This window comes from Ctenocephalides felis, unplaced genomic scaffold (assembly GCF_003426905.1).
Source record: "Ctenocephalides felis isolate EL2017-DRISC unplaced genomic scaffold, ASM342690v1 CF-g0.4_SCAFFOLD_03571, whole genome shotgun sequence".
Taxonomy (NCBI): Eukaryota; Metazoa; Arthropoda; class Insecta; order Siphonaptera; family Pulicidae; genus Ctenocephalides; species Ctenocephalides felis.
In genome coordinates, this window is record NW_020539725.1 from 6,962,298 (window position 1) to 6,975,659 (window position 13,362).

Genomic DNA, 13,362 nt, shown 5'->3' on the forward strand with positions numbered 1-13,362 from the left:
GATCGGACCAGTTCTGCAAAAAGGGTGCCCACTGCATTACGCATGCCGATGATTGACGACTTACGTGAAAAGAGAAAATACAGGGAATTGAAAACCGAAGCGCAGGATGGATGGAAGCCGTAGTTTGGAAAAATGTGGAATAAAAATAGTGGAAATGGAAATGATAGACGACGAAGGATGAGGGATCATTTATTTGTTGGGGGTCCTCTCACACATTAACCTGCCTTCGGGCAGACTACCCGAAGTAGTCTAGGGCAGAAACCCGAATAGTGGTGAAAAGGACAAAATGACATACTTCCCGTATTTGAAATTGGATAGTTTAGTACATTTCTGCAACACGCTTTCAAAAATTTATTTTGGGATAGTTGTTTTCATAATTTCTGGAACTTACTTATTGTTATTTGTTATTACTTTTATTAAAATCAAATAATTTATTATTACATATTTACTAGTGAATTAGATAAATTTTATTACAAGTTTCATACTACAGCTGTTTTAGTTTTGTTTATTATGTACACTTTCGGACAAATGACATATTTATAAAGAGACAAAATGGCATGGTACTGTTTCGTAAGCACTACACTAAAGGTGACTGGTTTTTAGCTTCTGCTCGAACTATTTGTTAAACCAGACCAAAGTATTTATGGGAAAAAAGAAGAGCATTTGTTGGAAAATACTCTTTTCCGATTCTAAGCCCGTCGAATTTGATATTTTGTTCCCTCGGACTCATGTTATATTTGATGATGTCCCAAAAAGTACCAAACGATTTATTTACGAAATGTCTTATTAAAAATTATTATCTGTATGTCCTTACCTTATATGTCATTATGTCTATACTATATGAACTGTTTCTGTTGCACAACTGTCTCTTTTGCACTTGTTCTTAATAAATGTTCTTAAAGTTCCTAAATAAAGGACTATGTCACAAAAAGTAAGATAAGTAGTGAAACTAAGATAAGTAAAAAGATTGCTATTGTTAATAATATCACTAAGTAATGAATATCATTAAAAAATAAAACACCAAGTCATTTTGTCCGTACTTCCCCTATTCATGTCTTACGGTATAAGATAAATAACAATATTATTTTTATGTTTTTAAGGATTTTCGATACTATATGTAAGAGTTTTGATATATAGTATATGTAATAGTTGAGTTTAATCGAAATTGTACACTCAAATCATTTTAAAATTAAACTTGAGCTTTATTACTAATATTTAAGAGCGAATACAATTCTCATGAATTGATATCATTATTCATTGTACCATTCATAATATTTTGTTTTATTGAAAATAAATTTGTATAACTATTTGTATAAAATAATAAATGTATAACATATATAAACTAGTACAACTTTATTCAAACTTATGATTTCCAGTTATAGCACAATAAAAAGTATGATAAAAATAAAAATTCCTTTTAATAGATATTTAAATTGCTTTGATATTTGACTTTCAGAAAAATCCAATAATTTTAATTAATTATGAATAAGTTAATATAAGTACAATATTAATATGTTTATTTTTAACTTATTCATAATTAATTAAAATTATTGAAATTTTCTGAAAGTCAAATATCAAAGGAATCAATAGTCTATTGAGAATTTAGAAAATAAAATTATTTTTCAAATATCCACAACTATTACTTCAAAAACTAGTTTAAGAATTTTTTTCTAAATTAGCATGTAAATTTATGAAATTAGCAAAGAAATGTCGCATTATAATTTCAATTGGAAATCTGAGTCATTCACCTTATTTTAATTCATTATAAATAATTATAATGAGTCAAATGTCAAATTATCAAAAATTATATCATTCATTAAATTTCAATTAATAATACTAAAATATACATTTATTTATAAGTAATTTCTATGTAAATATTTTAATGATCTATAAAGAGGTGATTTAAATATTTAGATAGATATATGTTAATATGTTAAATGCAGGAAACTCACCTGATACAGCCGACAGTGATAATAAAGCTCCTAGGAGCCATATACACACCCCGAGCCACTGAAATAAACAAAAATAAGTTAATATCAATTAAGAAATATGTAAATAATGAATAATGCTTAGAATAACTAGCAATAATTTAATAGTAAAATTTTTCTAGAAATTTTGAAAAATAAACATCGCGGCGACTAAGTACCGCTATTACATTCCTCAACTTAATTTTTATATTGCTTTTTTAAATATTTTAAGTTTTAGTATTTCAGTATTTTATTTTATTATGTTGTATTATGACTCTATTCTGCAGCCCTCGGAGGAGGTCCCAGGGGTAAACCATAGGCATAGGTGGATCGACCTTCCAAAGTTAGTGAGAGTCGGTCATACATTTGAAAGCGTTTGGGGCTCTCTAAATTGATCCGAACGGAATTTTTCAAAATTCAACCCCTGGGACCAGAATTCATTTTAAGGATCGTTTCTTGGCAAAGTATTTTATTAATCTCTAGTATCAAAAAAATCATATGTGCCTAAGTGACTTTTAAATCGACCCGCCTTATATTATAATTGTAATTCAAATCCTCTTGGAACTATTATGTGGCTAGGATATTTAATTGTAATAAAATAAAAAAATTAAAAATGCGGACACGCAAAATACACACATACACATCCATTTTTTGAGGTATGCCAAAATGTTCAGAAACCTTCAAAGCGTGGAGAAATTCAAAAATTTCATTTTCGATTTTCGCCCATTACTATAACTACCCTGCGGGAAGTTAATAAATAAATAATGAATCACTTTGGTTAGACTTCTTACCACTTATGATAAAGTTGGTTATTTGACATTTGTGCGTTTTGGAGGTTAGGTTTTATGTGTAACAAATGATGGCTACAAACTCATACAATTATAGTCCTGTAACAAAACATTTATTTGGCCCCTAAATGAATTAAAATGCTCCTTTCATGTTTGCTTTTATCATAATATCGCATCTTATAAATCAAATAAAAACAACAATAGTGCACATCGTTATTACCTAACAATTAAAATTTCATTCAGCGATCCATTCAAATTCAAATTTAAATTCAAATTCTAATCGTGTTACCAGATGGCGGATAATATTTCGCAACAAACAAAAGAACAATGAACGATGGTACTATACTCATACGTTACCCACATGTATCAGATAGTTTAAAATTACGAAATCGCCATAAAATACATGTAACTCATAATAAAATAAGAAACCGTTGTTTCTTATTTCTCGAAGGAAGTGCAATTAACGAATGCAAGCGACGATTTCCGTTACGACCTTGAACGGAAACGGATATAGAAACAATGGCGTTGACAATGGTGACAAATGTGCCGCCAACTTCAAATCGTTGGTGATATATGGTCTTTATAGTCAGTGACAAGGTCCGAATTAAGATGAGGTGCGAAGGCTTTTTTTATGAACAATGTGTCATTTTTTCTCGCGTTCGTGTAAAATTCTAAACAGATGAAGAATTTGCATTGACATTCCGTGCATTTTAATATGAAGTTTAACGATGGAAAGGTCGAGTTTTTTAAAAGTAGGTATTTTTTTTTAACTTCTTGAAGGAAACGTTTATGTTTAAAAGGCATGCGTGACTGTTTGTTAACCAAAAACTGACCTTTAGTCGACGTTTTCTGGGTCGACAAATTTGGAAAATATCAGTACAGGTGATCGTACTAATTAGTTTTGGGAAAAGATTTTTTTTTTCGTGAATGAAAGTGAAAAATTGGCATATTTAATAAAACTTAGCAGAACGTAAAACATTATTGTTCTATAAAAAGTAGCCTAATCATGAATATAATAAAAGACAGTTTTGAGTATGACAGTCAATTCATTTGCAGTTATAATATGTTTAGTTATTACTGGAACTTTATTTTCAACATAAACGGTTGAAATTTTTTTTTTGAAAAAAAATATGAAAAAAAAATTGAAACATTATTTTGTTAAAACAAGCAGAAAGTTCTTTGAATCATTCAAATCGGACGCTTAGTTCTCTCAAAACCTGCAATTTTTTGCACATTTAGCTCTGTATCTCCGCAACAGCTGACCTGCTTTTAACCAAAAACTATCACCATTTCGCGCCATCATTACGAATTGAATGTTTTTTGGATCATTCAAATTCGATGCTCCGATCTCTCAAAAACTCAATTTCTATTTTATGCATCCTTTGCTCAGTATCTCGGGAACGGCTGGACCTGCCTTTGCCAAAAACTAATCAGCACATCTCCCTATCAATAGAAATCACATGTTTTTTAAACCATTTAAATCGGTTGATCCGTGGTTGAAAACGTGGACAAAAAATTGTATCCATACATACATACACACACACACATACACACCACACATCCATTTTTTGGACGATTACAATAACTTACACCACGGAAAGTTAAAATACTAAATCTAAAGTTTTATTGCCACTTATGCCTGGCGTTTTTTAATTTTTGGAGATCAATCTGAACTAAGACTTTTATAGTCAGTTGTTATGATACTTCTCAACTTTGTCAAAAGAGGGCCAATGGCTGATCAAGCTTGATATACTATTTTGATATTAGAAAGCAAGTGGTAGTCATTTTTATAACAGTTAGTGACAGAATGACATAGTGTTTTTGAATGATATTTATTTATTTTATATTATAACCATTCGGTTTTATTCGATTACCAGTAACAATATTAAGAAAAATGCTACTAATTGCAAAAACCATTTTGTTAATAAAGTACGAACAAAATGACGTAAAATAAAAATTTACTGCGATACTAATTTTTTAGTAGAAAGTAACCATTTCGCCGGGCTGTAGTATATTTTAATACTGTGTCATTTTGACATTTGCATAAGTGTATCATTTTGTCTGAAAGTGAACAAAAATGATAACATCAAAATTTCATGAAACATCTAATTTCTAATAATTTATCGAAGTCACTAATCTAATAATTCTACAATAAAAATTTATCGAAGTCACTAATTACATAAAATACATAATCCTAATTATGATTTTCAGAATAATAATTACAAAATTAATCAAAATAACAATAAACAAAGCCCAAAAAACGCAGCATGTCGCCTATATATTATATATTACAAATTATTGAAGCATCGTGGGGAAAAACTATTTCACTTGAAAAACAATTTTGTTATCAGGAAAATTGGTGCAAACCAGGGCCTTTATCATTGCACAACGAACAATCGACATGTCTAAGTATCAAGGTATATTTGAAGGATTATATCAACATCTAACATTGTACTGTTGCAGTGTATCATTTACCATTTCCTGATATTCCTCGCTCGATTTTAATAGCTCCGGGTTTCATAATGAGTAGCTCCGGTTTCATAATGAGTAGCGGCTTTTTTCAATAAGTGTCCTTTATGTTCGAAAGCGCCAAGTTGTGCAAATAACAAGAATTAGTAATACCTGCACATACTGAATGGTAATGTGCTGAATTAGCATCTAGAAACAACACTTGCATTCTACGTAGGCGAAATGCATACGAGTTCGCATGCATTCCTGAAGATCTTACTTGAATGCTAAGTGGACTGAGACGGACCCTAGTGCGAGGGCCTCTGGACGAAAATGATAATTATAGTTAAGAAAATTATACATTATATTATAAACTAGTGGTAGCATGGCATCGTGCCCTGAGGCAAATTGCTGAAACTTTCCGTATTTGTTTAAAAATCTTTAAATTTTTTTCAAAACTTTAAAAAAGTCAGATATTTGAGAATTTGGATTCTTTTTTCTAAATTTAACCAAATTATTAAAGTTATTTTTGTGGATAAATGGCAAATGCAAAATTGGAAATTTTGGGTTTTTTGTGCTATTTAAAACATTTAAATATTCAAAAAAAAATCTATATAAAAAACATTATCCGTTATATATATTACAAAATAATTGTTAATATGAAAAATACAGAATTCATGAAAACATTGTAAATTTCATAGTATTATTAAACCAAAATTTTTAGACAAATTGCAAATAATAAAAGTCACAGATATAGTTACTTTGTAGACATAAATAATATTTTTTCGTGTTGTTTTGAACATTATATGATAAACTAATTAAAAATTTCTGGAAACGAATCATGAGTTTTATATATATATATTCATATAATAAAAGCCAAATAATCAATGAATGTCCTAAGTGTAACATATTGTAATTAAAATATATAAAAGCAATTTGCGTCTACATAGGTGAAACCAGTCAAACTTGCACAAAAGAACATCACAACACAAAAATAACTCCAAATAAGAACCAGAATAAAACACAACTAACATTAATCAGCTCAAACATAACATTGATTTTTCCAATCCCACGATCCTACATTTCGAAAATAATTTATTTAAAAGAAGATTTAGCGAAGGATGCCTAATATCTATATACAATGAGACGGCCATAAATAAAAGAGTGGACAACAATTCGCTTTGCAATGACTATAACATAATCCTTGACCATTTTCAAACACCACCATATCTGAATGAAGCGTGTATTTTTTATATTTTTTATTTTTACTAAAACATATGTTTGCCAGTCTTTTTAAACTTTCGCAAAATTTGTAAACACAATTCATTCAGTGTTTAGACGTTAGTCAATCTGTACACACTAGAATTCCATAATATGTTCTAGTTATTAATAGCTTGGTTTATCACCGTGTAATAGTGTAGTGTATTTTTGTATAATTAATTTCTGTAAGTATTTATATATATAAGTTCTATAACTTTATATTATTTTCCTCCTACATCATATAATTTTTTTTAGTTTTTCCACTGAATGACTGTCTCGATGAAGACTGAAACGTATGGATAAATAAAGTATTTCAAAACTACTTTAGTTTTCTCACTTAGTGTTACTGCTCGATACTAAATAACTCATCAAAATATATATCAACACCAAACTCACATATTTCAAAATATAAATATATATATATATATATATATATATATATGTGTGTGTGTGTATATAATATGGTCATTACTACATTTTATATCATTTTTTCTGATGACCAAATGACCAATAAAATGACCAAATTACGACCAAAAATGCTATAAGTATAAAAAAATATTAAATTATGACCATTTTTAGCACGAGCTATAAATAACTTTAAATGACTAATATTTTTTATATCACATTTGGTTTTCGTGGTATTATAATTTTTGACTTTCCAATAATCCATATATGACACAAACGCATATATGTGATAGACAAACAAGATCAATTTCAAATTAACAAATTAGTACTTAAATTCGAATAAGCTGACCTTTTTTCAGTTATCTTTATTACCACTTATACATCTCTTGATATGACACTACAGCACTCCAACAATGTGTTTTGCAATCATATCGGAAGAGCAAATACGATTGTATAATATGAGCAAATAGCAAGTGACACCATGTAAATATGTGCTTCCGAAGATTTCTTTTTAGAAATTTGAATCTCTAGTTCATCGAACTTCCTTGCTTAAGCCAATACAATAGGCAGTTCGGCATATCTCGAAGAAAATAAAAGAAATTAAACGAAACATGCCTTTGTCCAAGATTTATAAATTATGTATTCCGAACAGGCAAAGTTAAAACAACAAGGAATTGGAATTCAACATATCGTGTTACGTGCATTTGATACTCTTTACAGGGGCCAATTTTGTTAAAACTAGCTTCAAGGCACAGCGAAGCTTAAAAGTCCGCGGGGAAAAAGGTCCGTCACTATTATGACAACAACAAGTAAAGTATAGTTTTTTTTAATAACTAGTGGTGGCGTGGCATTGTGCTTCAACGCAAATTGCTGAAACTTCCCGTACCAAAAATTAAATTTTTTTCATTTAGATTCAATTTTTTTAGAACTTTGAAAAAAATAGATTTTTGATAATTTTAAAAATTTTTGATAAAAAATTACTTTTTTGAAAAAATTGATTTTTTTTATACTTATATTTTAAATATAAATATATTGGAATATTTTGGAAAGTTTTGGAAAAAAATTGCGACACGTTAGCTAAATAAAATATCGAAGCGCGTGAGCGTCGCGTCGCATTATTACGGATAAACATTGGTCCGGAACCCATGGAAAAGTAAACAGAATTTGTTCTTATCATAAAAACATCTATAAAACATCTAATAATTTAATGTGCATATGTCTAATAATCATTTTTGTCCGCCAAATGCCATTTTTTTTCAACTTTTTTTTATTAGATTTCCAAAACCGCTAGACCTGCCTCTTCAAAAAGTTTATCAGTTCTTCACTTCCTTAATACAAATGAAATGTTTTTTGAATCATTCAAATCGGAAACTACGCTCTCTCAACAATTGAATTACAATTTTTGGCACTTTTTGCCCCGAATCTTCGGAACGGCTATACCTGCCTTTGCCAAAAACTAATCAGTACGTTTCCCTATCAATAGGAATCGAATGTTTCGTCGACGAACAATTGTATCCGTACATACATACACACACACGCACTCGCACACACACACATATCTATTTTTTCTAAGATATTCCAAAGTGTTCAGAAACCTTTGAAACATAAAGATATATAAAAATAAATTTTCGATTTTTTTGGGATTGCAAATATTCAAATAATTCAAAATTTAAAACCTTGTGATTCTACAACTGCTACTCGCATCACAATAATTGTAGGGGCACAACTAGTGTAACCGCCTAAAAAAAGGTGATTTTTGGGAATTTATATTAAAAAACTACTACTTTATCAATCATTTCAAAATTTCAGGAATATATTTATACATGTTTTAAGAATACATCGTAAAATTTTTGAAGAAAAAAATTAAATATTTTTAAGTTATCGTCGATCTCCAACGGCACGACAAAAAAAGACCCTTCACTGCTGCAGTAATTCCGGCCTTCTACGTGGAAGAAATTAAAAAAAAACTAGATAATATTGCCTGTATAATGAACTACGATAGAGAAAAAAAAATCAAAAATTGACAAAATGACGGCGTTTTTTTAAGAAAAAGTCGAATTTTACCAAAATTTTGGTCGTTTTTGGACAAAATTCGATTTTTGATCCGATCAAAAATCGATATTTCATTTTACGGAGAACTATATATAGAACATGTAAAAAAATTTTGATAGTGATCGGATCATTTGTTTTTGAGCAATCGCTGCAGCAAATTCGGAAAATGCTGTTTCAAGAAAAACGCGTTTAAAGAATAAATGATCGTTATACTACGTGTTATATAAATACTCTTTAAATGGCTGTAAGTTAGAAACTATTTAAGATATCGATTTAAAATTTTGGTATGTTATTTTTAAAGGTATAACCTATCAAAATATGGAAAAATTGAGAATTTGATTTTTTGAAAATTTCACACTAGTTGTGCCCCTTAAAGTTTGCTTTGGTGTTTGTGTAATAAGAAACTGATATCTTAATTTTAATTATCATTCGAATTTATCTTAATTCTAATTATATTAAATTACAACTTGCGATAACAAAACTATTATATTTGAATTATAATGTTATAATTTACTAGTGGCAAAGTTGAAAAATACATTTTGAGCCATGGAAAAAATAATTCCCATACGAAAAAACGTGTTGTTCTTGATAAAGTAATATGTCATCATGTATTGGACAAATCAACAATCTGGTCTTAAAATGTTAAGGTCACTCAGTTACAACCAGTTTCCAATTTATCTTTAATAAATTTATAACAGCGTAAGAATTTCCTGGGAGCTGCATTTTTATCAGATATCGTCATTTTACAGTAATGCGGCCCTCTAATAACTGTATTTTGATGAATAATTAATTAGGTTAATAAATAAATAGGCATTGGAAATAATTACATGCAACATGATAAAATGATATTATGTACTAATATTTTTATAACTTTATAATAATACTTAGGATTGAAAATTTATAATATAATCTACACTCATTTCATAGACCTGTCCACTTGTAATAACCTATTCCTAAAAGTAAACTACTGGTTATCAAAAATTTATGTAAATAGCAAATCGGATTTTCTGCCAATATATAAACTTTTCTGACGAGAAATTAAAAAATGTTGTAAAGGTTTTACAATAGTTTTGAACAATTTTATGAATTTTTGAAGTCTTTGTCGAGTTATACTGAAAGATTAAAAATGTTTACTTTTAAATTTTACATGCAGACAGTTTTGAGAAAAAATAACAGGTTTTGAGAGAACTGAACAATATATTTTTTATGGGTAGTTAATAAGAAATCTTAATTAATATATAACTTGAATAATGGAACAAATGGGCCATGGCATAAAAAAACTGTGATATAATTTACAAATTATTTTCTAACTTTTTACTGAAAAGGGAGTTACATGAAGTGTTCAGGCTAATTTAGCCTTAATAAATTCATTGAACAATTCTTTAAAGCCTATAGATTTAATTTATGGATATTCAATATAAACATATTTGTCATAATAAATTTGCAAACCAAATTTTTACCAGCACTTATTTTAAACGAAAGTTTTGAATGTTAGAAAGTGCTATTCGAATACATAAGGAATTACGATTATGCAGTGCGTATGCTAATAGTTGTGTACAATACAAATCACGTATAGTTAAACAATAAACATATATCTCTGAGTAGAAATCTGCAAACAATTTATTTCTGGTAGGTACTGTTGAAGATAACATTAGTGTAATGTGATGACATCTTATTCCTGCAAAACCTTGATGAACAAATTTAATCACCAGGCCAGACACTTCTACTTGAATGAGATTTACAAAGTGTATTATAATTAAAAAAAATAAAAAAATCATTACAGACACTAATGAAAACACTGAATCTAAAAGTAGAGTAATTAAGTTATCAAGTATTAAGGTAACACATGTAGTTATTATAAAACAGAAAAATTCCACATTGTCTCAATTTAAAGCCATAAATATAAAAGTATCAAATTAAAAATTTTAAAAAGTCAACAGTAATTTTACGGTTCATAACTTAATAGAAACAAAGACATCTGAAACTGAAAAAATAAATTTCTGTAAATTATTACTGAATCTATTTCAATTTCTGGTCTTACAGCCAACAAAATCCTAAGTATGTCAACTAAATAGTATAAATGCATTACAAAACTGCAGATAGTGAAATTATTTATACATTTTCTTACTTAGACAAATATTTTCTTTTTACTTAAAGATATTTAAAAAATTGCCATGCAATCTAAAACAAAATGTCAAAAATGACATCTTATTGGCATCTAAGACATCTTATTGGAGATAAACTCTTCAAAGGCATACAGACCAGCATATTCATAAAATTCATTTCATTAAATTTAAACGATTTTTCTTTGCGATATTATTCCTACGATATTTTTTTTAAAAAAAATACGGCATTGATAGACAGTCCACACAAGTTTCAGATAATTCGCAACTTTTTTTTCAGAAAATTTACAACATTTTCAAACAACCTACAAGACTTTCAAATACTTACTATACTGCAAATTCAGAAAATTTTGCAATATTTACAGACAGTCCATAAAATTTGCAGATATAATCCATAACATTTTCTGATAATTTACAATATTTTCCATAACATTTTCTGATAATTTACAATATTTTCAAATCATCTACATATCGTCGAGTAATCAACTAAAGTTCATTGCTATGGCCAGGAAACAAGGGAAATTATAAGATTTCGTCATGCAGAAGATTTTCTGGGTCGGAGATCATAACGTTATTTTTCATTTTTCTCCGTTTTTTGCAGTTTGGCCTCCAATATCGACTTATGTCTCACACCCAATACAGATAACCATTTCTATTTTGTGAACTTATATTATTTATAAATTATTTTATTTAATCAGTAACATTGGCAGTTATATTATCCAAAAATCTTATTTATACGTTAGCTTTCTAATTTTGCAAAATTACAATAATCAGTAATGATTAAAAGATCTTCAAAAACATGAGAAAAGCCAAAAGTGTTGTATTAGCCTAAGAATGAATTGTCCAGCAAATTTAACATAAAATATTTCCAATAAAGCTAATACAAAAACTGAAAATAATTTTAAAAAATGCAAAATCTCTTAATTTTTTGTTAAATTCTACGCAAACGGAATAGCAGAAGCAGGTACAGCTCTTTTTTTTAAATTGGTATAAAATCTACTATTTTCTATTTTTTTTTTCAAATTTTCTGATAAAAATTGAAATAACTTAGTTACAAAAAATTATTTGTGAGAAAATAGTTAAGATTATATCATTATCATTAAAATATTGTTAATATTATAACGAATGGAAAATCAACTATTAAGTTTGTTTTCCCAACATGTCAATATAATATAGAATGTTCCTTTACGGCTGACAATTATAAATTCCCCAAATTTACTAAATGTCATTAAGGACAGTTGTAAATAAAACAGAGAATAAAAAAAATCTTTTTGATTTAGAAGTACAAGTAATAGAAATAGTTTTTTATACAGAATACTTAGTAATAAGAAAATAACTTCATTCAAATGATTGCCTCGGCTGACCATGGTGTAACCTACACGATTAAAAATTTGAAAAAACAAGTTAGATGGGGTCGATGGAGAACCCTTAATTATCAGATAATTAACTTCCCGTAGGGCAAGTTATAGTAATCGCAAAAAAATCGAAAATGACTAGCTGTAAGTGGAATTCTGTCTTAAGGCAATTAGGGCATCGTGCCTTAAGGCAAATTGCTGGAACTTCCCGTACCAAAAATTATTATTTTTTTAAAAACGATTAACATTTTTGAAAAAAAACTAATTAAAAAAAATAAGATTTCTGAGAAACTATAAATTTGACAAAAAATTACTTTTTTTTGAAAAAAAAAATTTATATGAAAAAAAATTTTTTTTTGAAAAAAAAAATTTTTTTTGGATACAAAAAATTTTTTGAAAAAAATGTTTTCTTCATTTTGACATATTTTGGAAATTCTGAACTTTTTTTCAAAGCAATCGCACTGCTTGAACTGCATAGAGACGAAATGTCAAAGCGCGCATGTGCCGCGCCGCCGTCTAACGCATAAGCATTGGTACGGAACCCATAAAAATGTAAAAAAAAATATACTTATTGTTAAAATCTCTATAAAATATCTGATAATTTGATGTGCATATGTCTAATGATAATTTTTAACCGCCGAATGGCATTATTTTTTACTTTTTTCATTAGATCTCCGAAACCGCTAGACCTGCCTCCATGAAAATTTGACCAATTCTACATCTTGTCAATACAAGTAAAATGTTTTTTCCGTTCTCTTAAAAACGGAGGTACCGTTCTTGGCACTTTTTGCCCCGTATCTTCGGAACGGCTAGACCTGCCTTTGCCAAAAACTAATCAGCACGTCTCCTTATCAATACAAATCGAATGTTTTTTGAATTATTCAAATCGGTTGATCCGTGTTCCCAAAATCGCCGACGAAAATTTGTATCCGCACATACATACACACACATACATACATACATA

The 13,362-nt window shown here is 28.6% G+C and overlaps 1 protein-coding gene across 1 annotated transcript in view; it reads right to left on the reverse strand.

The window, feature by feature from the left end:
- LOC113385524 (serine-rich adhesin for platelets-like) overlaps positions 1-13,362 on the reverse strand; it is a 141,287-nt gene that overhangs the window by 21,444 nt on the left and 106,481 nt on the right. The window contains 1 exon segment of the mRNA XM_026623377.1: positions 1,953-2,010. Coding sequence (XP_026479162.1) covers positions 1,953-2,010 — 58 coding nt within the window.